The sequence below is a fragment of the Armigeres subalbatus genome, chromosome 1 (assembly GCF_024139115.2).
Source record: "Armigeres subalbatus isolate Guangzhou_Male chromosome 1, GZ_Asu_2, whole genome shotgun sequence".
Lineage (NCBI taxonomy): Eukaryota > Metazoa > Arthropoda > Insecta > Diptera > Culicidae > Armigeres > Armigeres subalbatus.
In genome coordinates, this window is record NC_085139.1 from 261,529,283 (window position 1) to 261,556,371 (window position 27,089).

Consider the following 27,089-nt stretch of genomic DNA (forward strand, 5'->3'; position numbering starts at 1 on the left):
TTTTAGTCCTGAGAAAACTATTCAATTGGTGAGCTGTGTATTATTTGTTGTTTCTCGGCCAATCACGACTAGCAACTACGATGGGTACAGTCAATCAAGCTAAGTTAAGCCAAGCTTTCATTTTCTCCCCTACTTCCACTTTCCCACTTCCATCTAACATCTGCCTTCTTTCTCTCCTCTCCATCTTCCTTCCTTTTCCCTTTCCCTTTCTTCCTTCTTTTTTCTCCCCTTAGCTTCTTCCCTTTTCCATCTCTCTTTTTTCTTCTTTCTTTAACGTGTTTGTTATGGGTCATAATTTCTTCACTTTTTTTCCTTTTTTATAATCCTTCTTCCTTTCTTCCTTCTTCCTTCTTTCATTTTTCTTTTTTCTTTCTGTCTTATTTCTTATTAATTGTTACTTTCTCCTATTCCTGTTTACCCATCTTTCTAGCAATTCCCTTCGTCCTTGTTTTTTTCTTCCTTCTTCCTTTCTCTCATTTGTTTTTTTTTATTTTCCTTCTTCTTTTTTCCTACCTTCGTTCTTCTTCCTTCTCGCTTATTCCTTCGTCTTCTTTCTCTCCTTTTTATCACTCTTCTTGTTGTTCTTTCTTTCTTCTGCCTTCTTCTTTCGTCCGTTTTCCTTCTTACTACGTTCTTTTTCCTACTTTTTCCTTCTTTTTCTTTTGTCTTCTTCTTCGTTTTCTTCTTTTTTTCTGATTCTTTCCTTCTGTTTTCATCTTCTTTCTTTATCATCCTTCTTCCTTCGTTCTTCTTTTTTCTTTCTCCTTCATTCTTCCGTTTCATCTTCCTTCCATCTCTCTTCTATCTTCTATCTATTCCTTCTTCCTTTTCTCATTACCCGTCTTCATTTTTTTGCTTCTTTTTTCTAATTTCTCACTTATCATTTCTTATTTCTTACTTCTCACTTCTCATTTCTGTTTGTTCACTTCTCATTTCTCATGTGGCCTATGGACCATTCGGCCTAATGGCCTTCAACCTAAAGCCTTCAGGTTTTTGTTTAAAATTTGCTGATTGCTTTTTTGTTTCCGGAAAATTCTCTGATGTTATATGTTAATTCGGGAAAATTTTGTAATTCGGGAAAATTTTAAATTTATGTTTGGCTTCTACCTTGATACATTTCGGTGGAAATATTACTTATGAAAATTTTCTTTTTTCTTGCTATTGAAAATGAAGATTTCAAACGATATTTCTTTATAATGGTTTTCTGTAACATCAATGGCTTCAAAAATAACTGAATTCATAAAATTGAAAAAAAAAAAAAACAGGCGCCCTTATTTACTTTTTGCAGGGAAAATTTCAGCAACGATGTGTATTGAATCTCAACTATAGTTGCCGAAGGAAGGGAATATTCTCACCAGAATTTATCGGGAACATAAAGAACATATTGCAATTGAAACACACTAATAGATACAAACCACATGAATCCAATTTCCGTAAAAATCGACTCTAATGAGAATAAATTTCTCGCTGTTCTCACGTATTCTCCGCGCTTATTAAAAAGTGCTCAAAAATCGCGTGAATTCCTAAATTTGGGCAGAAACCGCTTGAAGTTAAACTTGCTTAAAAAGCGCCCCACTGAAAATTAATATTTATAATTGCCATATTTTTTCGCCGCCGCCGTCGACTGCCCACCGCCGCCTCCGATGATGCGACCGGCGTACAGGCCTAGTATTAGTCTATTCTATACTATTTGGAAGGTTGGAAATGGATAGGGGAAGGTGGGTAGACTTGATCACCCCCTGTTTTATCGAGAACTAAAGTAGTTTTGTTCTAGCGTATTTTTTAGTATAGATCCTCTAGACAAATGACCTTTATGTAGTGAGTTATTTTTTGGATTGATAACCTTATTTATTCTGCAGGGCATTTTGTATGTTTTGACCTTCCTAAAGATTTTTTTATTGGCCACTCAAAATTTGAACAACTTTTCATATCAATGACCAAAGTCTTTCGTTTTTTCACAGCAACAAGCCATAAATATGCTTATTGGTCTGTAGTGATGAAAATGTCAACATTCCATCAAAGTTTTAGGATAATTGGATTTGAAGTTATTGCCTCAATATGGGGACACTTGATCCCCCGTTAGTCACCCATACAAACATTTGGCGAAAAAATTCAAAAAAATTAAAAACCGTTCTTAGGCTTCTAATTTTTTGTAGATTTGACGGATTTGATGAAGGTTTGGCAGGAAAAAATATTTATTGCGTAGATCTCATAGAAAGTGGATCAAGTCTCCCCAAATTTTAAAATTGCATGTGCTGTCGAATTCAATAGCAAAAATTGTTCATGTATACGCATAGCAATTCTATAATTCTGCGTATTTTGAAGGGAAAATATTTTAAAAATCTGAGGGCACCTTTCTAATTTTATCAAAGCAAGTTCTTGGAGAGGGATCAATTTCCCCCAAATATTTTCAAAGTCACTTTTTGACAGCATTCCAAAACTCAAAGGTGCAGCCCAATCGGGTTGTACGCAAAGGTGACGTAGGACTACGTAGCTATTCGAAATTGATAGTATTTGCCATAATAATTTGTGTCGTTTAATTAACATTAAGCAAACTGCTCGGAGGCCAACTGAATCAAGAGGTCGAATAGTTGTTCCCAGTTGGATGGAAGTCTCTAACCGTGGAATTAACATGACTCATCGGCCGCTGAAGCCACTCGACTGGCTTACAGTCGGGGACATCACAATCCTTACTTTGTAACGAGCGCTTACATCGCGGGCGAAAACCAAACGTTGCATATAAATCTATTTGCGTTTGGTTTCACGCCACTTCTGATTCTGATTATTTCTCCTTTATTTCGGCCATTTTTGAGGATGGTGTCCTCCAAAAAGGTCTTTATGCTTACAAAAGAAGGTTGATCCGACAATCCGATATGAACTTTCTTTAAAGTGCAAAACTCAATCGTAACTAGCAAATTTGATAGCGCGGCGGAGGGAGATTATGCATTTAATTTGAACGGGTGGAATCACTAACAGCAACCAAGCTACCACGCTAAACCCGATGCCGCCGAAACAATCCAATTGACTCTTTCGTTCCATAAAATGCTGGTCCTGAGAAGAACCAATTTTCTTTTCCCAATGCATCTTTCCAATAACTAACTGCATCCAAACGCGTTGAAATTGTCCGACCGCCGACCGCCTACGTGCTGCTGTGTCCGCTCCGCTCGGAGAATGACAAATTCTAAGAATCCTATGAAATATTCTCGATTCTGAATTTGGTTATGAGATGTAGTTTATCTTAGATGCGTATTGTTGCGAGGAATAACAGCAGAAATTTGACTCAAGACGAAGTTTCTTCATATTACAAAACATTATCTCTTGGCATCTGTCTGTCCGAGCGACGTTCACCGATGGGTGGTTGCTGTGTAAAGTTTCCACTGAGGTGGCGTCTTCATTGATTTTATACAAATGCCACCATTTTATACATTAGAAGGATCCAACTATCCGTAATAAACTTTCTTCAAAGACCAAAACTCAATCGTAAATAGCGGATTTCATAGCGCGTCGGAGGGAGATTATGCAGTAAATTTGAATTAATGGGATCACTAACAGCAACCAAGGTAACACGCCAAACCCGATGCCACCGAAACAGTCCATTTTCGCAATTAACGCTTTCTTTCCATAAAATGTTGGTCCTGAGAAGAACCAATTTTCTTTCCCAATGCGCTTTCTGTCCAATAACTAACTGCATCCAATCGCTTGTCGACACCTTGCGTTGCAACTGTCCGACCGCCACTTGATGATTTTTTGCTGAGTCCCCAAAGGTTGAAATAAATTTGCAGCATTGCCACACTGCCACCCACTTCGTGCTGCTGTGTCCGCTCCGCTGCATCGAATGTTGAACCGCCTTCTGTGGAATCCAGATCAAAATGGCTCGCGCGCGCCGAACAGCAGCTTTCTTGTATTTAATAAATTAAGCCCGTAAGCCCCGCCCCTTTGTGAGCTGATATGGTGTAAATATAATGTGCACTCATAACGATTAATGAAGGGGCGGGGCTAATGGAATTACTTCATTAGATATAAGAAAGCTGCTTTTCGGCGCGCGCGAGCCATTTCGATCGGGTTTCCACAGACAACGGACCGTTCGGAGAATGATGAATTCTAAGAATCCAATGAAACTTTCTCGCAAGATTCTGAATTTGGTTATGAGATGTTGTTTATCTAAGATGCGTATTGTTGCGAGGAATGACAACAGAAATTTGACTCAAGACGAAGTTTCTTCATATTACCAAACATTATCTCTTGACATCTGTCTGTCCAAGCGACGTTCACTAATGGGTAGTTGCAGTAGGTAGATAGTTTTCACAAAAGTGGCGTCTTCATGGGTTTTATACAAAAGAAAGTTGATCCGAAATAAACTTTCTTCAAAGTTCAAAACTCAATCGTAAATAGCGAATTTGATAGCGCGTCGGAGGGAGATGATGTAGAAAATTTTAATGGATGGGATCACTAACAGCAACCAAGCTACCACGCCAAACCCGATGCCACCGAAACAGTGCATTTTCGCAATTAACTTTTTCTTTTCGTAAAATGTTGGTGCTGAGAAGAACCGATTTTCTTTTCCCAATTCCCATTCCAATCACTAACTGCATCCAATCGCTTGTGTAAATTTGCAGCATTGCCACACTGCCACCCACTTCGTGCTGCTGTGTCCGCTTCGCTGCATCGAATGTCGAACCGCCTTCTGTGGAATTTCGATCAAAATGGCTCGCGCGCGCCGAACAGCAGCTTTCTTGTATTTAATAAGCTAAACCCGTAAGCCCCGCCCCTTTGTGAGCTGATATGGTGTAAATATAATGTGCACTCATAACGAATAATGAAGGGGCGGGGCTAATGAAATTACTTCATTAGATATAAGAAAGCTGCTTTTCGGCGCGCGCGAGCCATTTCGAACGGGATTCCGCAGACAACGGACCGTTCGGAGAATGATGAATTCTAATAATCCAATGAAACTTTCTCGCAAGATTCTGAATTTGGTTATGAGATGTTGTTTATCTAAGATGCGTATTGTTGCGAGGAATGACAACAGAAAAACTCAAGACGAAGTTTCTTCATATTACCAAACATTATCTCTTGGCATCTGTCTGTCCAAGCGACGTTCACTAATGGGTAGTTGCTGTAGGTAGATAGTTTTCACAAAGGTGGCGTCTTCATGGATTTTATACAAAAGAAAGTTGATCCGAAATAAACTTTCTTCAAAGTTCAAAACTCAATCGTAAATAGCGAATTTGATAGCGCGTCGGAGGGAGATCATGTAGAAAATTTTAATGGATGGGATCACTAACAGCAACCAAGCTACCACGCCAAACCCGATGCCACCGAAACAGTCCATTTTCGCAATCAACTCTTCCTTTTCGTAAAATGTTGGTCCTGAGAAGAACCAATTTTCTTTTCCCAATGTTCCTTTCCAACTAACTGACACCACAATTTGTAATCAATTTTCAGCATCGGCACTGGCGGTGCGGGATCGTCACAGTGCTATTTTAATGGTCAACCTTTTCTTCATATGAAATTCTGGTTCGTTGAGGTTGAATGATCTGCAGCAACACATCGAGCACCACCACCAATGCGATGGATTTTCTTTGATAATGTTATTAGCGTCTCCGTGATGCTGTGTTCTCTCCGCTACGATCGCTTTGATGCGTCTGCTATGCATAAAATCTTGTTCAAACTGAGGATTAGATCCAAACCCGCAAGTGATTGATTTTTGATGTCTGTGCTAGTGATGCATGTACGTGATTGGTTAGTTTACCTATTTCTAAACTTTTTATCAATTATCGATAATAAATAGTTAAAAATCAGTATTTTCAAATAAATACAAAGAAGCGTTGACTCATCCTTGATCGAATGGTCCAAAAAAATTTAAAATCCATCGAGAAACGGCTTAGATATTAAAGTTTAAAGTCTATCATATTTTCGTGACGGTCCCAGATTTTCGCAATCGTAAAGTGTACCCCAATATAGAAAACACAGACGTAGTCCTACGTCAAAACATTAGCTGTACGCTCAATTTTGTCACATCTAATAGGCGTATTTTGAGATTATTCTCAAATAAATGAACTTTAGAGAAAAAATTTCAACAATTTTATGTACGCATACATTGAAGGAAGGGATGAATATTGAAATGCATTAAAAGCAACCTAGATAACCATTTAATTTCCTTTGAAATTTTCGAATATAGTCAACTTAACCATACTGTACGCTCAATTTTGAGAGTGACTGTACATTGGTCAGAATGCTCGGAACAGTGGATGCAGTAGACATCCACAAACGTCAAATCAGAGACTAACCCGCAGGCGAGCTGGCGGCCATTACCGCTCGCGGAAAACTGGATAGTTTTTACAGGGCTGGTAGCGAGCGATGCCGCTCAAAATAGTGACTTTAGTGACTAAAGCTAACGAAAAAAGGGACCAAATAGTGACTTTCATTTGCAGAAAAAGTGACCAAATAGTGACTTTCAGTTTCAGTTGCAAGTTCGATAAGACGAAATAAAGCGTTTTTGGGTCGAAGGAGAATCTTTTTTTTTAGCAATTTGTGGTGGAAAACATCTTTCACTCACCACTCTTTGCTCTTAGAACGAACTTAAAAGAGAAACGACAAAGTAAAATTGTATTGCCCTCTCTTTTAATCTCACGGAAATTTTACTTAATATCAGTCAAAAGCAGGAGTACTCAAAACTAGCAAGGAGCAAATCAAATTTTTAACTGGAAGTGCTGACTGCTGACCCTACATTGACTTACGTTCTGACGTCGCAGGCGCCAGAGTGCCCTTAACAAATGAGTATCTGTGCAAGAACAGCTGATCTGGTCATAATAGAGTAGCAACTACGGGCAATGAATCAAGCTCAAGCTCAAGCACTGGAAGTGAGTGAATAATAAAGACCTGTTTTTCTTTCCCGAAAAATGATTTTTCGGCAAAAATCTGCGTGATTTGTCGTAGCTGCCACGGAAGTTTTTGGAATTTTTTAGTGCGAAAGGAACAACAGTACGGATCGTTTTGGTAGAAAACGAAACAAAAATTATGAAGATTCAGGTACAACGAGCCTGGGATTGAACGCTAGATCTCCTGCTTATAATGCAGGACAATGGTCATTGAACTTTTCAATGTTTTTCTTCCAAAATACGCATATTTTCCGATTTTCGTGAACGATTTTTGCTATGGAATTCGACAGGGCATGCAATCTTCAAAATTGGGGAGACTTGATCTCCTTTCTATGATATCTACTCAATAAATATTTTTTATAGAGCCAACCCTCCATTACATCTGTTAAATGTACAAAAAAAGCCGTCTGAGAACAATTTTTATTTTCTTGATTTTTTTCGCCAAATTTTTGTATGGATGACTAATGAGGGAAAAAGTCTCCTTATATTGAGGCAACAAATCAAAATCCAAATATCCTGAAATTGTGGTGGAATGTTGACATTTTTATCAGTGAAGATCATTTAGCATATTTATGGCTTTGGGCTGTAAAAATGATAGCATTTGGTCATTATTGGGAGAAGTTGTTCAAATTTTGCGTGGTTACTAAGTACATTTTAAGGAGGAACAAAACACAGTAAATAATGGAGTAAATAAGGTTGTCAATAAAACATCATTTGTCTAGAGGATCTATTATAAAAATGCGCTATAATAATACTACTTTAGTTCTCGGTAAAACAGGCGAGAATTAAGTCTCCCAAGGAATCAAGCAGCGAGTTGAATGGCTGGCGAAGTTTCAGAGCGATCACTTTTCCAAGATCCGTAATTTCATTTCCGCCATGAACAAAGCATCTTCCGACGCATTCATAAAGTTTTATTAAAAAAATATTAGTCAGTAGTTTCAAAATAGTTGAAAATAGTGACTTTTTGTGAGAAAAAGTGACTTTAGTGACTTTAGGTCGAAAAAAGAGACTTTTTAGTGACTTGCTCGAAAAAAGTGACCAAGTCACTAAAAAGTGACCCGCTACCAGGCCTGTTTTTAGAGAATAAACAAATTTAACACAGCAACCCGCATTGTCAGTCAATTAGTTGACCTGTCACAACACGAAAGAATAAATAGCCTGCAAATTCCCTCAATATCGGTAAATTATTAGTAAAACCTAGTTTTTGTTTCACCTTAGCACCAATAGTTGCGGTAGTGTTCGAATTGTTGCGAATTCCGTACAAAGCACCAACAATTGGATGAACTATTTGATGTAGTAAGGCTGGATCTGGTGCAACTTACACACTCTTCGTGCAAGGAAAGTTAAAGAGGTTTTGGATACCTACACCCCCAAGGTGGATTAAATAGCATTAGAAGGTGTGTGGTTCTAAAATGGCCGGAGCGGAGTTATGACTGCGACTCTCCGTGGATGCGTGTGCATGCCGCGGAGGTCTGACTGGTGAAGTCATGGCTTGCTGCTTGTCGATTGACACGCTGAAGGCATTTTACTCAAACCCCACAGAAGGTGCTTAGTTCCTCCACTATTGGATAGTCATAGATTCGCCGTGTGTAGATCTCCCCGATGCTTCATTACTTTTGGAAATTTATTACGTATACGCCAACAAGTTCGTTCGCCGTTTAAGATGGAGACGCATGGCTCATTGTTTCATCAACTTTTTGGGACTAAACTTTTTGAGCATATTCAATGAGAGATGTCACGCGATGTTTACATATCTGCCCCTTTCAACACCTATATAGAAATGCGAAGAATGAATTGCATGCTACAAAGATCTCAAAAAATACTTGCTCCGTGACAGGACATGAAAGTGTGCAATATCTGCTTTATTTTTGTGATTATCACCACTTTCAACTCGGTGAATTAAAGGAATATGATTAATTTATCGAATAGTTACTATGCTTTGCATATATCTATTAAAATAATTTAGAAATATTAAATTTAAAATAAAGCGCAACATTCTTTCATAACTGCCTTTCATGCGAAATTGATCAAAGAACCCAAGATTCTTTCATTTGGTCGCCCGAGATAGAAAAAGGCGATTTGTTTTAGCTGTCTTATGACGATCCGACCTTTTCTAGTACTGAGTCTAAAACATTCATAAAAACTTTTATAACTTTTTTTATTTTTCAAGTATTCAAGTCGCAACAGTCACCAAACAGGGTATTTTAATATTATCTAAAACTTTCTAGGACATGGAAAAAAGTAAAAATGAAAATTAATGAAATATGATGAAAAAAAAACATTTTTAATGGGTAATCGGCAAAAAACCTGACAGGTCTCTAAAAGTTGGAACTTGGCGTCTTCGACAACGTATTTAAGGAGTAGTTTTGCTACAACTTTTGTAAAGACACAAATCTTGTATGTTATAGAATAAAAAAAATCATCTCACTTTTAGGGGGAATGATTATTGAGTAATTCGAAGGAAGCGCATTAACTTACTGATAAAATGTCTGGAAGACACTATTACGCTAAATAGCATAGTTGATATACTATTAATTAAACGCGCTTAGCAAGTTTCCAGATTCACATGATCCATCGGTTGCTGCAATCATCTACGTCGGCAAGACCATCACTGAACCTCACTCAAATGAGTCGATTCATTCAAGTGAACGTTTATTTCGGAGCCGCTCACTATAATGAGCCATTTTGCCCATCAGTAATAAGCTCACCTGTCCCTCTATTTTAGACAGCATAACATGAAAACACAAAGCAATTGAAATTAATTTTGTTTGAGATCAACAATTCTTGTAAACTTTCTACGGCATTCCGCACGTCGTACGAACCCATCACAACGAAATCAAGCAAACATTTTAATTACAGCCGGACTAAAATAACACCAGCGAAAGCACTCAGCCCACGTATCACCGCACGGCACGGCACGGAGTTATAATTCACTCTTAATTACAATGATTGAAGTTTTAATTTGTAAATAACCGCCGTTCTCGATTCCGATTACATCGCTGCGCTCCGACTGCCGTCGTAAAATCGCTCTGCCATTCATGACAACAACGGCACATGTAATAGGGGTTTTCCCATGAAACATTTTATTGAAAATATTATTGCTTTTATGTTTCCAACGTTTTATAAAGTTGTTGTACGTCGATTTAATTGTTTTTCCTTCTAAAATTAGGGTAAGAGAGGTATTTTGGACCACTTTAGGAGATGTCCGAACTATTTTTCGAATAAAAGTTATATTTTGTAATAATGCTTGATCAATTCCCTATGCAACTAAAACAGTGGTGAATATTAGGTGGGATTTGTAGGTAAAAATGTTGTAAATCCCACCGAAATAAATTGTGAAGATATGCCAGATTTTATTTTGGACCACCTGTTTTTATTTTGGACCACCTATTGAACATATTTTGGACCACTCGAATAATTTTGCATTGCTTGCAAAGTTATGTTACTATTAGATTAAATTAGTGATCTCCAGCATTGTCGGCGTTTTCATCCTTAAAGTCCTTGTTAAGCAATACATTTTCATAAGCACTCAAAAGCTTAGAACAATATCTACTAGCTAAGGTTATTAAAACTAATATCAAATTCAATACCACTCGGTACAGCATCATCAAAGCAAAACAAACGTGCGGCCCATGCCCGTGACGTATGCATCTGGTCACTCCTACCTTGCCAATTTTTTTCTGTAGTTTGCCAGATCTGCTCCATTTGCGTCATTGATAGCAATGGGTTGCCCGGTTCTTCCCTGCTACTTGCACATTCCTTTTCCGACATAATCGTAGAACGCGGAACTCTGTTGCATTGACAAGCAGCACGGACGGAGAGCTCTAGCAAAGATTAGTTCTCGTCATGGAGCTTTCTTAACTATTTTCGTATGGAAATAATGAAAACAATTACATGTTGGTTTAACAGAAATTTGTCTAGTGCTTACATCAATGAACGGTAATTTATAAACGCGGTATGAACAGTAATTTATGAATGGTTTGATACTAGAGAAACAAATGGTTGGTAACAACAAAAGTTATTATTATTATTGTTTTTATTTAAGAGACTTTCAGCTCTTGGATGACTCACTTCTGATAGCAAGAAGGCAAAAGTTTAAGGGATCTAGAACTAAAAAAGAAGATATGTCGAAAATATGTTCAGTTCAATGACAAATGAACCTATTTTGGACATGCCTCAGAATACTGTTTTAAAACTTACAATGTTTTGCTCGAGATATGAATCAGCTTCATTTAGGTTTAAATAAGTCAACAACATTATTCACATGTTTTAAATCTATGTACAAATAAACTTACAGCTATTGAAAGTTGACTTAAATTATACAATGTCGTCTTGGTTTTTGTCTTATCCAGGCGGAATGAGTAAACGCGTGAAAATATTCGTAATAATTGCTATATTTTATAAGAAACAAATGTTGGAGATACCTTATGGATAGTTTCTTTTTGCAATAAAATTTAAAAGTTGCATGTTTTATTTAGTTTTGTGTGATATAAATGCAAAATTCAGCTAGGTGGTCCAAAATATGAGCCCGGTCCAAAATACAGCCGTTACCCTATTCGGTAAAAAAATTAAAAAATCAACAAGTTGAAATAAAATTTCAAATTCTCAATTAAAACCAAACGATTCGCATTATGAAAATGGATAAAAGGTTAAAACAGAAATCCCTTTTTTCACAACCATCATCGTCACATACGCACACATACACGCACGAACACGCAGCCATCGCATCGTGTGCCAGCGAAACCCATCGACCAAAACAAACCCATCAAGTTTTCATTTCGGAATTTTAACTCCCGGGGATTTTATTGTCCGCAACGTTAAATGTTTCGTGCTTAATTTCCGCCGGGGACATTGTGCGAGAGCTGAACCAAACTGATGCTGTTGCTTTTTGCATTTTGCTTTTCCGTTTTCGTTTACAGAAAATCCATCCAGCGGCGGCATGTGGAAACAGCGGTGGTGACTTCCATCGAACAGGCCACCCCCTCCCCACCTCCGGGCAAAGTGTCCAACCCAGCCCGTCGTCGTCCCACGTCCGTCAACCCATTTTCCCGGTGCTGCTGTGTTATCCTTTCCTGAGGGTGGTGTTAGCGTGTGAAGCGGCCGTTCCGTCGGCTGGTGTTTATTTTTTACCGGAAGAGCAACCCGTCCCACCGGAGCGGATCGAATCGGATTTCGAGAGATTTCGTCGTAGTTTGAGAAGAGGGAAAGTGGAATAATTCCGTTCGGGGGCGTTGTGTGTGTATTTTGGGCAGATTAGTGTGAATAAGGCGGCGCAGTACCGGAGCATCAGCGGCAGACAGACGGAGGAGCAGCAGCATCAATAATGGGCAAGAAAAACTCCAAGCTAAAGCAGGACACGATCGATCGGCTCACGACGGCAACATACTGTGAGTATTTGAATTTAAGAAAAAAAATCATAAGAATTTTGATAACAATTTTAGGTCCAAATTTAGAGAATAGCTATCTGTTTCGTGTTCAGAGTAATCTCCCATTGAATTGTATACTAATCGGCAACTCGGCCGCACGAAAATCATTTTTTTGTTAAATATCTTGGCTGAACATATGCACAGCTCATGTTTATAATTGGCCAAATTGATATGAAAAAGAATCCACGTGTCATGGAGGGACTCAGACACTTAACCTCCTACTCTCTAGATAGGCGTGATAACCCCTACACAATAAGACCTAAAAGCCATCAAACCGCGGTGGAGGTTTGTACTCGGATTCTGATGACTTTTCCGCAAACGGGACCTTTAAGTGGTCTTGTTGTGTAGGGGTTATCACGCCTATCTAGAGAGTAGGAGGTTGAGGGTTCGAGGCTCTCCAAGACACGTGGATTCTTTTTCGCAAATTTCAAATCAATTTGTCTATTTCGAAACCTGGGCTATGTATATGTACAGCCAAGATATTTAACAAAAAACAACCTCCCATGTTTATCTTATATCACATCAAATTTATTTAATTTATTTAGCTTTAGATGTAAGATAACGCTGAATCAACAATTTTACGGCACAATAAACGTTTCGAGCCCACAACTCTCCAACCTCGGTTGCACTACTCATCAAATAGTTTTCTAATTGATCCGCCCACCTACTCCACCCTGTATTGTACCTGCCTGGTTGAAAACGAATACCATCTTTGAAAGGTTGCTGTCCGGCATACTTGCTACATGCCCTGCCTATTAAAACCTTTCCAGATTTTGTTGCCTTGTGAATATGTTTTATTCTTATATATAAAGTGTATAAAGGGTATAAAGATCACTTGAAACATTGATTTTTTACCCGAGGCTCGGAGACCCAAATCATTCATACCAAATAAAAAAGCTATGGCTTTGCAATGGAAAGCATTGAATTTTTTGAACACGGATATTTGGTTTCAGGAATATCTGTGAAATACGAACATGAAGCACCATTCTGGGGAATCAAAAAAATATTGTCACACTAATATTTCAGCCGTTTGTGACTCGATTGTAACGCTCTTGGGCTTAAACGAAAGCCGCAACATTGAATATTTTCAAAATACTAAATTAACAGTGCTAACAAAATATTGTCACATTAATATTTCTTGGAAATTCGGAAGCCTCCTTTCAAGAGGCTCGGAAGCCTCCTTTCAAGAGGCCCGGAAGCCTCCTTTCAAGAGGCTCGGAAGCCTCCTTTCAAGAGGGTCGGAAGCCTCCTTTCAAGAGGGTCGGAAGCCTCCTTTCAAGAGGGTCGGAAGCCTCCTTTCAAGAGGGTCGGAAGCCTCCTTTCAAAAAGATCGGAAGCCTCCTTTCAAGAGGCTCGGAAGCCTCCTTTCAAGAGGCTCGGAAGCCTCCTTCCAAGAGGCTCGGAAGCCTCCTTCCAAGAGGCCTGGATGCCTCCTTCCAAGAGGCCTGGAAACCTTCTGCCAAGAGGCCTCGGAAGCCTCCTTCCAAGAGGCCTGGAAGCCTCCTTCCAAGAGGCTCGGAAGCCTCCTTCCAAGAGGCTCAGGCCTGGAAGCCTCCTTCCAAGAGGCTCAGCCTCCTTCCAAGAGGCCTGGAAGCCTCCTCCAAGAGGCCTGGAAGCCTCCTTCCAAGAGGCCTGGAAGCCTCCTTCCAAGAGGCCCGGAAGCCTCCTTCCAAGAGGCCTCAGGCCTCCTTCCAAGAGGCCCGGAAGCCTCCTTCCAAGAGGCTCAGGAAGCCTCCTTCCAAGAGGCTCAGAAGCCTCCTTCCAAGAGGCTCAAGCCTCCTTCCAAGAGGCCTGGAAGCCTCCTTCCAAGAGGCCTGGAAGCCTCCTTCCAAGAGGCTCAGAAGCCTCCTCCAAGAGGCTCGAAGCCTCCTTCCAAGAGGCTCAAGCCTCCTTCCAAGAGGCTCGGAAGCCTCCTTCCAAGAGGCCTGGAAGCCTCCTTCCAAGAGGCCTGGAAGCCTCCTTCCAAGAGGCTCAGAAGCCTCCTTCCAAGAGGCTCAGAAGCCTCCTTCCAAGAGGCCTGGAAGCCTCCTTCCAAGAGGCTCCAGCCTCCTTCCAAGAGGCCTGGAAGCCTCCTTCCAAGAGGCCTGGAAGCCTCCTTCCAAGAGGCCTCAAGCCTCCTTCCAAGAGGCTCAAGCCTCCTTCCAAGAGGCTCAAGCCTCCTTCCAAGAGGCTCAGAAGCCTCCTTCCAAGAGGCTCAGAGCCTCCTTCCAAGAGGCCTGGAAGCCTCCTTCCAAGAGGCCTGGAAGCCTCCTTCCAAGAGGCTCAGAGCCTCCTTCCAAGAGGCTCAGGAAGCCTCCTTCCAAGAGGCTCAGAAGCCTCCTTCCAAGAGGCCTGGAAGCCTCCTTCCAAGAGGCTCAGGCCTCCTTCCAAGAGGCTCAGGCCTCCTTCCAAGAGGCTCGGAAGCCTCCTTCCAAGAGGCTCAGAGCCTCCTTCCAAGAGGCTCAAGCCTCCTTCAAGAGGCTCAAGCCTCCTTCCAAGAGGCCTCAGGCCTCCTTCCAAGAGGCTCAGAAGCCTCCTTCCAAGAGGCTCAGAGCCTCCTTTCAAGAGGCCTGGAAGCCTCCTTCCAAGAGGCTCAGGAAGCCTCCCTTTCAAGAGGCTCAGAGCCTCCTTTCAAGAGGCTCAGGAAGCCTCCTTTCAAGAGGCTCAGAAGCCTCCTTTCAAGAGGCTCAGGCCTCCTTTCAAGAGGCCTGGAAGCCTCCTTTCAAGAGGCCTGGAAGCCTCCTTTCAAGAGGCTCAGAAGCCTCCTTTCAAGAGGCCTGGAAGCCTCCTTTCAAGAGGCCTGGAAGCCTCCTTTCAAGAGGCTCAAGCCTCCTTCAAGAGGCCTGGAAGCCTCCTTTCAAGAGGCCTCAAGCCTCCTTTCAAGAGGCCTGGAAGCCTCCTTTCAAGAGGCTCAGGCCTCCTTTCAAGAGGCTCAGAAGCCTCCTTTCAAGAGGCTCAGAAGCCTCCTTTCAAGAGGCTCAGGCCTCCTTTCAAGAGGCCTCAGGAAGCCTCCTTTCAAGAGGCTCAGGCCTCCTTTCAAGAGGCCTGGAAGCCTCCTTTCAAGAGGCTCAGGCCTCCTTTCAAGAGGCTCAGAGCCTCCTTTCAAGAGGCCTGGAAGCCTCCTTTCAAGAGGCTCAAGCCTCCTTTCAAGAGGCCTCAGAGCCTCCTTTCAAGAGGCCTCAAGCCTCCTTTCAAGAGGCCTGGAAGCCTCCTTTCAAGAGGCTCAGGCCTCCTTTCAAGAGGCTCAGAAGCCTCCTTTCAAGAGGCCTGGAAGCCTCCTTTCAAGAGGCCTGGAAGCCTCCTTTCAAGAGGCCTCAAGCCTCCTTTCAAGAGGCCCAGGCCTCCTTTCAAGAGGCCTGAAGCCTCCTTTCAAGAGGCCCGGAAGCCTCCTTTCAAGAGGCCCGAAGCCTCCTTTCAAGAGGCCCAGAAGCCTCCTTTCAAGAGGCCCGAAGCCTCCTTTCAAGAGGCCCAAGCCTCCTTTCAAGAGGCCCGGAAGCCTCCTTTCAAGAGGCCCGGAAGCCTCCTTTCAAGAGGCCCGGAAGCCTCCTTTCAAGAGGCTCGGAAGCCTCCTTCAAGAGGCCCGGAAGCCTCCTTTCAAGAGGCCCAGAAGCCTCCTTTCAAGAGGCCTGGAAGCCTCCTTTCAAGAGACTCGGAAGCCTTCTTTCAAGAGGCCCGGAAGCCTCCTTTCAAGGGGCCCAGCCTCCTTTCAAGAGGCCAGAGCCTCCTTTCAAGAGGCCCGGAAGCCTCCTTTCAAGAGGCCCGGAAGCCTCCTTTCAAGAGGCCCAGAAGCCTCCTTTCAAGAGGCCCAGGCCTCCTTTCAAGAGGCCGGAAGCCTCCTTTCAAGAGGCCCAGAAGCCTCCTTTCAAGAGGCCCGGAAGCCTCCTTTCAAGAGGCCCGGAAGCCTCCTTTCAAGAGGCCCGGAAGCCTCCTTTCAAGCGGCCCGGAAGCCTCCTTGCAAGAGGCCTTCAAGAGGCCGGGAAGCCTCCTTCCAAGAGGCCCGGAAGCCTCCTTCCAAGAGGCCCAGCCTCCTTCCAAGAGGCCCAGAAGCCTCCTTCCAAGAGGCCCGGAAGCCTCCTTCAAGAGGCCCAGAAGCCTCCTTTCAAGAGGCCCAGAAGCCTCCTTTCAAGAGGCCCGGAAGCCTCCTTTCAAGAGGCCCAGGCCTCCTTCCAAGAGGCCTGGAAGCCTCCTTCCAAGAGGCTCAGAAGCCTCCTTCCAAGAGGCCTGGAAGCCTCCTTCCAAGAGGCTCAGAAGCCTCCTTCCAAGAGGCTCAGGAAGCCTCCTTCCAAGAGGCTCAGAAGCCTCCTTCCAAGAGGCCTGGAAGCCTCCTTTCAAGAGGCCTGGAAGCCTCCTTCCAAGAGGCTCAGAAGCCTCCTTCCAAGAGGCTCAGGCCTCCTTCCAAGAGGCTCAGAAGCCTCCTTCCAAGAGGCCTGGAAGCCTCCTTCAAGAGGCTGGAAGCCTCCTTCCAAGAGGCCTGGAAGCCTCCTTCCAAGAGGCTCAGAAGCCTCCTCCAAGAGGCCTCAGAGCCTCCTTCCAAGAGGCCTGGAAGCCTCCTTCCAAGAGGCTCGAGCCTCCTTTCAAGAGGCTCAGAAGCCTCCTTCAAGAGGCTCAAGCCTCCTTCAAGAGGCTCGGAAGCCTCCTTTCAAGAGGCCTGGAAGCCTCCTTTCAAGAGGCTCAGAGCCTCCTTTCAAGAGGCCTGGAAGCCTCCTTTCAAGAGGCTCAGAGCCTCCTTTCAAGAGGCCTCAGAAGCCTCCTTTCAAGAGGCTCAGAAGCCTCCTTTCAAGAGGCTCAGGCCTCCTTTCAAGAGGCCTGGAAGCCTCCTTCAAGAGGCCTCAGAAGCCTCCTTCAAGAGGCCTGGAAGCCTCCTTTCAAGAGGCCTCAGAAGCCTCCTTTCAAGAGGCTCAGCCTCCTTCAAGAGGCTCAGAAGCCTCCTTTCAAGAGGCCTGGAAGCCTCCTTTCAAGAGGCTCAGAGCCTCCTTTCAAGAGGCTCAAGCCTCCTTTCAAGAGGCCTGGAAGCCTCCTTTCAAGAGGCCTCAGAGCCTCCTTTCAAGAGGCCCGGAAGCCTCCTTTCAAGAGGCTCAGAGCCTCCTTTCAAGAGGCCTGGAAGCCTCCTTTCAAGAGGCCCAGAAGCCTCCTTTCAAGAGGCTCAAGCCTCCTTTCAAGAGGCCTGGAAGCCTCCTTTCAAGAGGCCTCCAGCCTCCTTTCAAGAGGCTCAAGCCTCCTTTCAAGAGGCCTCAAGCCTCCTTTCAAGAGGCTCAAGCCTCCTTTCAAGAGGCCTGGAAGCCTCCTTTCAAGAGGCTCAGAGCCTCCTTTCAAGAGGCCTGGAAGCCTCCTTTCAAGAGGCCTGGAAGCCTCCTTTCAAGAGGCTCAGGCCTCCTTTCAAGAGGCTGGAAGCCTCCTTTCAAGAGGCTCAGAAGCCTCCTTTCAAGAGGCCCGGAAGCCTCCTTTCAAGAGGCCCAGAGCCTCCTTTCAAGAGGCCCGGAAGCCTCCTTTCAAGAGGCCCGGAAGCCTCCTTTCAAGAGGCCCAAGCCTCCTTTCAAGAGGCCCGGAAGCCTCCTTTCAAGAGGCCCGGAAGCCTCCTTTCAAGAGGCCCAAGCCTCCTTTCAAGAGGCCCGGAAGCCTCCTTTCAAGAGGCCCGGAAGCCTCCTTTCAAGAGGCCTGGAAGCCTTCTTTCAAGAGGCCCGGAAGCCTCCTTTCAAGAGGCCTGGAAGCCTTCTTTCAAGAGGCCCGGAAGCCTCCTTTCTAGAGGACCGAAAGCCTCCTTTCTAGAGGACCGAAAGCCTCCTATCTAGAGGCCCGAAAGCCACCTTTAAAGAGGCCCGAAAACTTCCTTTCAAGAGGCTCGGAAGCCTCCTTTCAAGAGGCCCGGAAGCCTCCTTTCAAGAGGCCCGGAAGCCTCCTTTCAAGAGGCATGGAAGCCTCCTTTCAAGAGTTGATACAGTACAACTACATTAGCAGTAAGTTCTTCGAACAAAACATATCTATGGTAAAACAATTACTTCAAACATAATCAGTGAGGTTTACTGTTCACGAGCCATAATCAATATGATAAGATGTTTCCTCCAAAATTGTATGAAGAAAATCGTTCTTTCTAAAGGTCAACAATCAATATTCGTAACAACCCGTTACTCATACAGTTCGGTCTACGAAAACCGTAGTCACTATGGTCAAAACATTATGACTCCAGTACCATTATCAATATGGCTCAATGTTGTAGTCAATTAAATTATGTTGCCAAGTCATGCTTCAACAAGCTTCAATTGGCCCTAATGTATGCATCATGTTGTAGTGCATGTTTAGTTTCATCACCAACATCGGTTTGACACTTGTAGTGCCGGTACTATGGCTGCCAGGTCGAAGTAACCTACATGTTAGTCACGCGAACAGTAACGACATTAGCAATCTTATACTTTTGAACTAACTTGTTAGGCCCTTCAAAAAACAATCATTCACCCAGTTTTAAAATATGTTACCATGCAGTTAAACCCAAAATAGTAGGCATAATTCTAATTCATGTCATGCTTTCCAAGCAGAAGGAAAAGATAATAACTAAAACAATGCTAGTGCATTCTAGATGGATCGGGTAAAAGCAGCCGAAACAGTCCAACGTCCAACAACAGTCCAAAGAAAAACTGCACATCAAAACATGTCAGTTTTTTCCACGAAAAAAGCTCATTCCAGGCACAAACTTTCGCCACCAGATGCGAGAGCTTGTACATCCGCCATATTTGGCGTACCCCACGTCCGTCCAAGTGCTTCGATCTACTTTGTGTCGGCCAACTTGGATGATCAGAGCAATTTTCTTGTGAATATTGACGTCAGGATTCGAGTGCTGGAAACAGTCCAAACTTTATTTTTATACCAGCTTCTCGCTGGGGAACCCCACTGGGATGAAATCAAATTTGTGTCATCACATCAGGTGCTCTGTCGTACCGTCTGCAAGTTACGCCTCCAAAGTTATCCAAACTGATGCATCAGTTCATGATGTTGCAGCAAGGTGAGTGGATTCAAAGAATCCGTCGAATTACTATGGTGCAAACTATAAGTGATTTCCTTTACAAAAAAAATCTTCAAAGCAAAATATCAATATTATAGCGTTACGTGATTCAAAGATGGTGCCTTCGCACCACGTGACAGAGCGAGAAAAAGTTTGATAACGAACGAAATTCACTTTTCTGTTAGTTCCGTGGTTGGGCACAAAATTCGCACGTGATCAGCCTTCGATATTTCTGACTCCCACTTAATACGTTCCGTGTTTTTCATCATTTTGTTTTTTATGACAGCTGGCGGTGCAAAAATCTCCGGTGAGTTATTTTTGGATTTCGTAACGGACACACAAGCGGTTGTTCTGCAGTGGAAATTTTGGATACATCAAAGTTGTGTAAGGTGCATAAGCTCCAACGTTACTAGCTGAATCGACACTAAATCAATTGCTCAAAAGTGACCTAAATAAAGAACGATGCTGATTGTACACTCTACTGGGAACTTATTTGTTAGATTATAAGATGTTGATACCAAACGAAATGTAGTAAAAACAAACATAATGGAAGGATCGGCGCTTTGTTCTGCTCTACGCATGATTGCATACGTGTCATAGAAGTCATTTTAACGCTCAAGCGTATCCTTTTTAATCGCGTGAAGACCGATGAGGCCACATCAGCCAATCCTCACAATCTGCAAGAAGGACAAAATTAAATTACAAAGTCCCTTCTATTCCAAAGTTAATTTTCTTTTTGCTTTGCCCTCATGGGTACGAGGTGTAGGTAAACCGACACAGAGGTGGAACCGTGAGATGGAACCTTCTTTCTCTTCGATAAACATCGCAAAAAGCTAGCGCAAGCAAAGTGGTTTTTCTGATACCCATCCGTTCCTAGTGACTCTTCTGCCACGGTACGGTATCGGTATATATCGTTGGTTATTTTGTTTGCGGTTATCAGCTGGGTCAACCATCCGAATCCCACCGAAAGCCACCGCAGCATCGCACCTTTAAATAATGATAATCCCGTGATCAACACCAACCCCGATTATTCGTTCCGTTTCAATCTTCCCAAAGCAAACATCAAGCAATCCAGCGACTCTAGTATTAATTTGCACGCGTTAATCTCCGGTTGAAAAAAAAACAATTTTGGGACAGACATTATAACAAAATATCATGGAATAGAATTTCTGGAGAAAAGAAAATTTCTGTTAGATTTTTTTTATTTCCACGAGCTTTTCTTCGAAATTTTTAAAGCAAATTATTGTGAGATTGCAAACAAATTTATTTGGAATTTCCTAGGAATGGCAATAGAAAATTCTCTCGAATTCTAATTTTTTATTTTCTCTGAAAATCTTCTGAACTTCTCAAAGCAAGTTCTTTCTAATTTCCAAGGGAAATTGCTCCTATCGTTCACGTGTTATTTTAAAATTTTGAAGGGAGTTTCTTCCGAATATCCACGACTTTTTTTATTCTGCTGGTGAACTGACCTATGTACTGGCTAAAGCACAAGTCGTTTTACGTTGTTTATTTCTTAGTCTTTTTTGTTTTTGTTTCTCCGTGGTACATGTACTACGAAGCTCTGGCTATCCAGAAGATGTTCCATGTCGAACCGTACCTGGGGATCATTACGAAAAATGCCCGGAGGAACAATTGAAATACACAGCAAATAATTTTGAAAATTCAACGACGTGTAAAATTGCAATCCCATCAAACGGGTTAACAATCGATATTCTATTAAAATTGATTGAAATTTACAAGCAAGCACCGTTTACATTTATTTCAATTTGAAAGAATAGTGAGATCGATTGAATGTTACGTTTATTTGCATGCATGAAAATACATTTAAAATCACGACATATTCTTATCTGTGTAGTTTTAACTAAAATCCTTTCCGCGTCCGTCCCTAAACAATGTTTAAATCTAACGTCGAGTCACCACAGGTAGAGGTGTGCGCCGATCCGGGAATCGTCGGTGGCACCGTTTGCCGTGATTTTCTCGGAGGCGGCGTTTTCCGAAACGAAGTGAAGCGGCGTGGTTATATTTTTATTGCTTTTGATTCCCAGTATTTTTTTTTATTTTCCCAGAATTTATTTTAAATCGAATTAATTATTAGAAAAATATCTAGTTTTTTAAGGAAATTCTTCTGGGTTTTTCGGAAAATAGTATGGAACTTTCTCGTTAAATAATTCAAAATCCTATGGAAAATTCTTTGCGATTTCTTAAGAAAAAGTTAAGAGAATCTCATCGGAATATTGTTTGGAATTTCCTCGCAAATTTTTTTTAAATTGTATTCCGAAATTGCTTGGAGTTTCCTCGGGAAATTGTTTGATTTCCCAGATACCTCAATCTTCTTAAGCACTAGCCTCCAGGAATCCAAAACTAAAAACATTTTCAAGGGCACCCCATTCAAAACGGAAACTACGCACAACTGTCATTTTTATCATTCCACGCATGCTGTGACGCAGCAAAGCTGGAATAAAAAAATGACAGCTGTGCGTGGCTTTCGTTTTGAATGGTGCCTTTGAAAGCGCGAGTGAATTTAGTTTTGCATGCCGGGAGGCTTGTCCTTAAAGACATTCATTAGAATTTCGTCTGCATTCTGTGAGAAGTTTCTTCGAGAAATTGTTTGGAATTGATTCGTTTTTTTTTGTCTTTATTTAGGAGACTTGCAGCCTGAGGCTGGCTCGTCTCCGAAGGAATTGATTATATTTCAACGGGAAATTGCTTGAAACTTTGCTAGATTTCTTTAGAATTTCCTTCAAATTGTTATAAATTTCCTCGAAAACTTGTATGAATTTTTTTTGGATTTTTTTCTGATTTCCTCGGGAAATTGTTTGGAATTTCTTCGGAAATTGTTTTAATTTCCGGAAAAATTCTTCAGAGTTTCTTCGGGAAATTGTTTGGAACTTCATAAATATTTGTTTTTTGAATTCCATTTTAAAGATATTTTCTCGGAAAATTGATTGAAAACTTTTATGTTTTTTTTTAATTTTCTTTTGGGAAATTTGGAATTTCATTAGAAAAGTATTTGGAATTTTCTCGTGAAATTGTTTGAAATTTCCCAAGTATAGTTTCTATGGCATTTCCACGAAAAATTATTTGAAATTTTCTTCGAGAAATCGTTTAGAATGTCCTCGAGAATTTTTTCGGTATTGTGAGAAACTCTGATGATTTGTGAGAATTCAATGATGATTTGTTTAGCATTTCCTCGGGAAATGCTTTTTAATGACTTCCTCAGGATTTTTTTTTCAGAAAACCCCGCGGAATTTTAGGCAAAATCTTTTTGATTTACATGGCAACAGGGGGAATTTTAGCGAAATTTCTCCAGGAAGAAGGAAGAACAGAAAGCAAGAAAAAGGAAGAAGAAATAATAATGAAGAGAGAAGAAAGTAGAAGTAAAAAGAAGGAAAAAGGAAGAAAAAAGGAATAAAGATTAATTTCTCATTTAATATCATTCTTATCTCACTTCTTCCTTCATACTTCTTATTTCTCACTTCTCACTGCTTACTTCTTACTTCTCACTTTCCACTTTTTGCTTCTCAATTTTCATGCTTCACTTTTCACTTCTCACTTTTCACTTTTCACTTCGAACTTTTCAATTCTCACTTCTCATTTCTTACTTCTCACTTCTCCTTGATCTCTTCTTATTAATCACTTCTGACTTCTCTTTTTTCTTCTTTCACTTGTCACTTCTTACTTCTCACTCATATTTCTTAGTTCTCACTTCTCACTTTATATTTTTGACTTCTCATCTCACTTTTCACGTTCTTCACTTCTCACGTTCTTTACTTCTCACTTGTTATTTTACATTTCTCACTACTAGTATCTCACTCTTTACTTCTCACTTTTCATTTCTAGTTTTTTACTTCTTACTTCTCACTGCTCACTTTTCAAATATAAAATTATCACATCTCTCTTTTTACTCTCACTTCACATTTTTCACTTTTACTTTTCACTTCACTTATTTCTTACATCCCAAATAGCTCAGCTTGTCATAACTGAATCACGATGACTGATATGTGACAAATTCATTTGTGAAATTTTTATAACTGGAACTAAATCTTTAGCAGTAGTGCAACCAAAAAGCGCAAAGGTTGTACTGTAATTCATCCGTAACATTTCCATGTCAGGGGAAGGAAGGGCAATATGGCCAAGCTAAGCAAAAACTGCTTTAATGTCTTAGCTGTAATTATTTTCATAGATATTTTAACCTATTAGGGAACAACGCACCACGCATCGTCGAATCAGCATTCTGGTATGGACAGTGCGTGGAGACGCGTAGTACATTGTAGGTTAGTTGCCCTAGGGCGTTTTGCCTCGCCGAAATGTTAGATGCTTCGTCAAAATGTGAAAAAATCGGTTTTTCCAGCCTTCCTATCTGATATTTTGATACTTTTTTCGCCCTACCTACATAGCGCTTTGGGGCCTCTTCTCCTACAGTAACTGAAACATTTTTGAGATTGGATGCCACATTGCAACTATTTACTGACGTCTAATGGCCAACAATTTATTCATTACCATGAAACCTTGTTTTGCATTTAAAAATAGGATAAAACAAATCTGGTCACATTGTTACTGAAATGGAATGTCAGCAATCAGAAAGATGAATTACATGCACCTTGAATAACAAAGGGTAAATGGTTATATGCAAAATGTATTTTTTATGTTTAAATAGCAGATATTAATATGCGGAATAAGATTTACGGTGAAACCTACCTTTTTAATTTTGTAAAAACAGCGTTTACAAGAACACTTTTTAAAATCATTTAAATATTCTCTGTTATTATGTCTATGATTCTTGATCTAAACGAGAGCGGGACATTTGGCATAATTGTGAGCAGCGTCAAAAAGTGAGGGTCATTTGGTATTATTTTTTTCGGTGTTCACTAAATTGCATGAATAAGTGGTGCTGAAAAAAAAATCGGAATGGTGAAGAACAGCGTTATTTATTTATTCAGACTAAGGCCGAAGTGGCCTGTGCGGTATATAAAAGTCTTCTCCATTCGGCTCGGTCCATGGCTACACGTCGCCAACCACGCAGTCTACGGAGAGTCCGCAAGTCATCTATCACCTGATCGATCCACCTTGCCCGCTGCGCACCTCGCCTTCTTGTGCCCGTCGAATCGTTGTCGAGAACCATTTTCACCGGGTTACTGTCCAACATTCTGGCTACGTGCCCGGCCCACCGCAGTCGTCCGATTTTCGCGGTGTGAGCGATGGATGGTTCTCCCAACAGCTGATGCAACTCGTGGTTCATTCGCCTCCTCCACGTACCGTCCGCCATCTGCACCCCACCATAGATGGTACGCAGCACTTTCCTTTCGAAAACTCCAAGTGCGCGTTGGTCCTCCACGAGCATCGTCCAGGTGTCGTGTCCGTAGAGAGCTACAGGTCTAATAAGCGTTTTGTAGATAGTCAGTTTGGTACGGCGGCGAACTCTATTCGATCGGAGCATCTTGCGGAATCCAAAGTTCGTACGATTTCCAGCCACTATGCGTCTCCGAATTTATCTGCTGATATCATTTTCGGCAGTCACCAGTGAGCCCAAGTACACAAATTCTTCAACCACTCGAGAATGCCCCTGAAACTCGAACTACGCACATCACCCGATCCACCGTGTCAGTTTATCCGGAAATCCGTGTTCGTGCATTAGCTGCCATAGCTGGTCCCGATCGATTGTATAATATGCGGCTTTGAAGTCGATGAATAAATGATGTCTGGGCACGTTGTATTCGCGGCATTTCTGCAGTACTTGGCGAATGGCGAACACCTGGTCCGTGGTGGAGCGTTCGCCCACAAAACCAACCTGACACTGCCCCACGAACTCCCTTGCAATTGGTACTAGTCGACGGCATACAATTTGGGAGAGTACCTTGTAGGCGGCGTTCAGCAATGTGATTGCGCGGTAGTTGCTACAATCCAGCTTATCGCCCTTTTTGTAGATGGGACACACGACACCTTCCATCCACTCCTGCGGCAAAACTTCCTCCTCCCAAATCTTGGTAATGACCCAGTGCAGCGCTCTAGCCAGTGCCTCACCACCGTGTTTAAATAGCTCTCCTGGTAGTTGGTCAACCCCGGGGCTTTGTTGTTCTTCAGCCGGTCAATCTCCTCCTGAATTTCATGGAGATTCGGAGCCGGTAAAATTATGTCCTGCGTTCTCCCAGGTCCATACCGCCATCTTCGTCTGCCACATCGCCATTCAGGTGTTCTTCGTAGTGCTGCCGCCACCTTTGGATCACCTCACGCTCGCTCGTAAGAAGGTTTCCGTTTATATCCTCACACATATCAGGCTGTGGCACGTGGCCCTTACGTGAACGGTTTAACTTCTCATAGAACTTTTTTGTGTTATTAGCGCGGTACAGTTGCTCCGTCTCTTCACGGTCTCGATCTTCCTGCTGGCGCTTTTTCCTCCGGAAAATCGAGTTATGTCTGTTCCGCGCCCGTTTATATCGTGCCTCATTCGCCCTCGTGCGGTGTTGCAGCAATCTCGCCCATGCTGCATTCTTCTCTTCCACTAACTACTCACATTCGCCGTCATACCAGTCGTTTCTCTGATCCGGGGGCACCGTGCCAAGTGCAGCGGTTGTGGTGCTACCAATGGCGGATCGAATATCTCTCCAGCCATCTTCAAGAGACGCTGCGCCTAGCTGTTCTTCCGTTGGGAGTGGCATTTCCAGCTGCTGCGCGTATTCTTAGGCTAGTCTACTGTCTTGTAGCCGCCCAATGTTAAGCCGCGGCGTTTGACTTCGACGCGTGTTGAACACCGTCGAGAGCTTTGAGCGCAGGCATACTGTAATGAGGTAGTGGTCGGATTCAATATTCACACTGCGGTAAGTGCGGACGTTCGTGATGTCGGAGAAGAATTTACCGTCGATTAGTACGTGGTCGATTTGGTTTTCCGTTTCTTGGTTAGGTGATCTCCATGTGGCCTTGTGGACATTTTCGCGGGGAAAGAAGGTGCTTCGGACTACCATTCCGTTACCCGGATAAATGGCAACCGAATAATGCAAGGATCAATGGATACACGACATGGACAAACGAACACAATGGAGATGGACTGGCAACGGCAACAATAATGAGTAATGAAAATCTAAAAATAGATTCTGTGTGGATTCTGTACAGCAGAATATCACAGTAGATCTCGGCACAGTAGCGGTTAAGTAACACAGAGTGCCTAACAAATGAAGCAAGGAATAAAAATTTCTCCGTTGCTTGATGCCGGACAAACACCTTCTTTTGGTAAACGCCAACTTTCAAAATTTGATAATAAAAAAATACATCCACATTTACCTTAAGGATTACATTTACCAATGGCTTATGACAGGACAAATTACATACACTACTGTCTTAATCTGAGCAGGCATTTACTTTTAAAGAAAAAATCACATCCGCTATTGCCTAAATCCGCGCAATGGCCTACTTCTAAAGAAGTGATCTCATCCATCATTGCCTTACACCGGGCCAGCGCCTACTTTTATAAAAAGGATTACATCTACTACATATCACTTTTATTCTAATTTTGTTTTTCAAGCTCAATTGATTAAAAAGCTGTGGACGATTCACTACTGTCATCTGGCAAAGTGACGTAAATGCCATTTTCCAAAAATATTGTTAACGAGTTGTACTCATCGAGCTCTTTAACATAAAAATGGAAAGCATACAGGTTGTAATTTGGCGCATACGTCACTGTTTTAGATTACGGCAGTGTGGGATGCGTATGATCAACAGAATTTCTTGAACAACCTAATTGTACCTGATTGCAGATATTATAGTTTTGATCCCGGCAAATGTCGACATTATTACAAGATAAAAAAGTTGATGTTT

General features: G+C 42.2%; 1 protein-coding gene across 3 annotated transcripts in view; it reads left to right on the forward strand.

The window, feature by feature from the left end:
* The window catches only part of LOC134207130 (frequenin-2), a 616,630-nt gene that overhangs the window by 104,553 nt on the left and 484,988 nt on the right, over positions 1-27,089 (forward strand). For 2 of the 3 annotated variants that reach the window (XM_062682848.1, XM_062682850.1), the window contains exon 2: positions 11,801-12,268. In XM_062682848.1, the coding sequence (XP_062538832.1) occupies positions 12,205-12,268 (64 nt within the window). In that variant the 5' untranslated portion in view covers positions 11,801-12,204. Of the gene's footprint in view, positions 1-11,621; positions 11,735-11,800; positions 12,269-27,089 lie in introns of those variants that run through there. The other variant, XM_062682849.1, reaches the window with a different exon arrangement.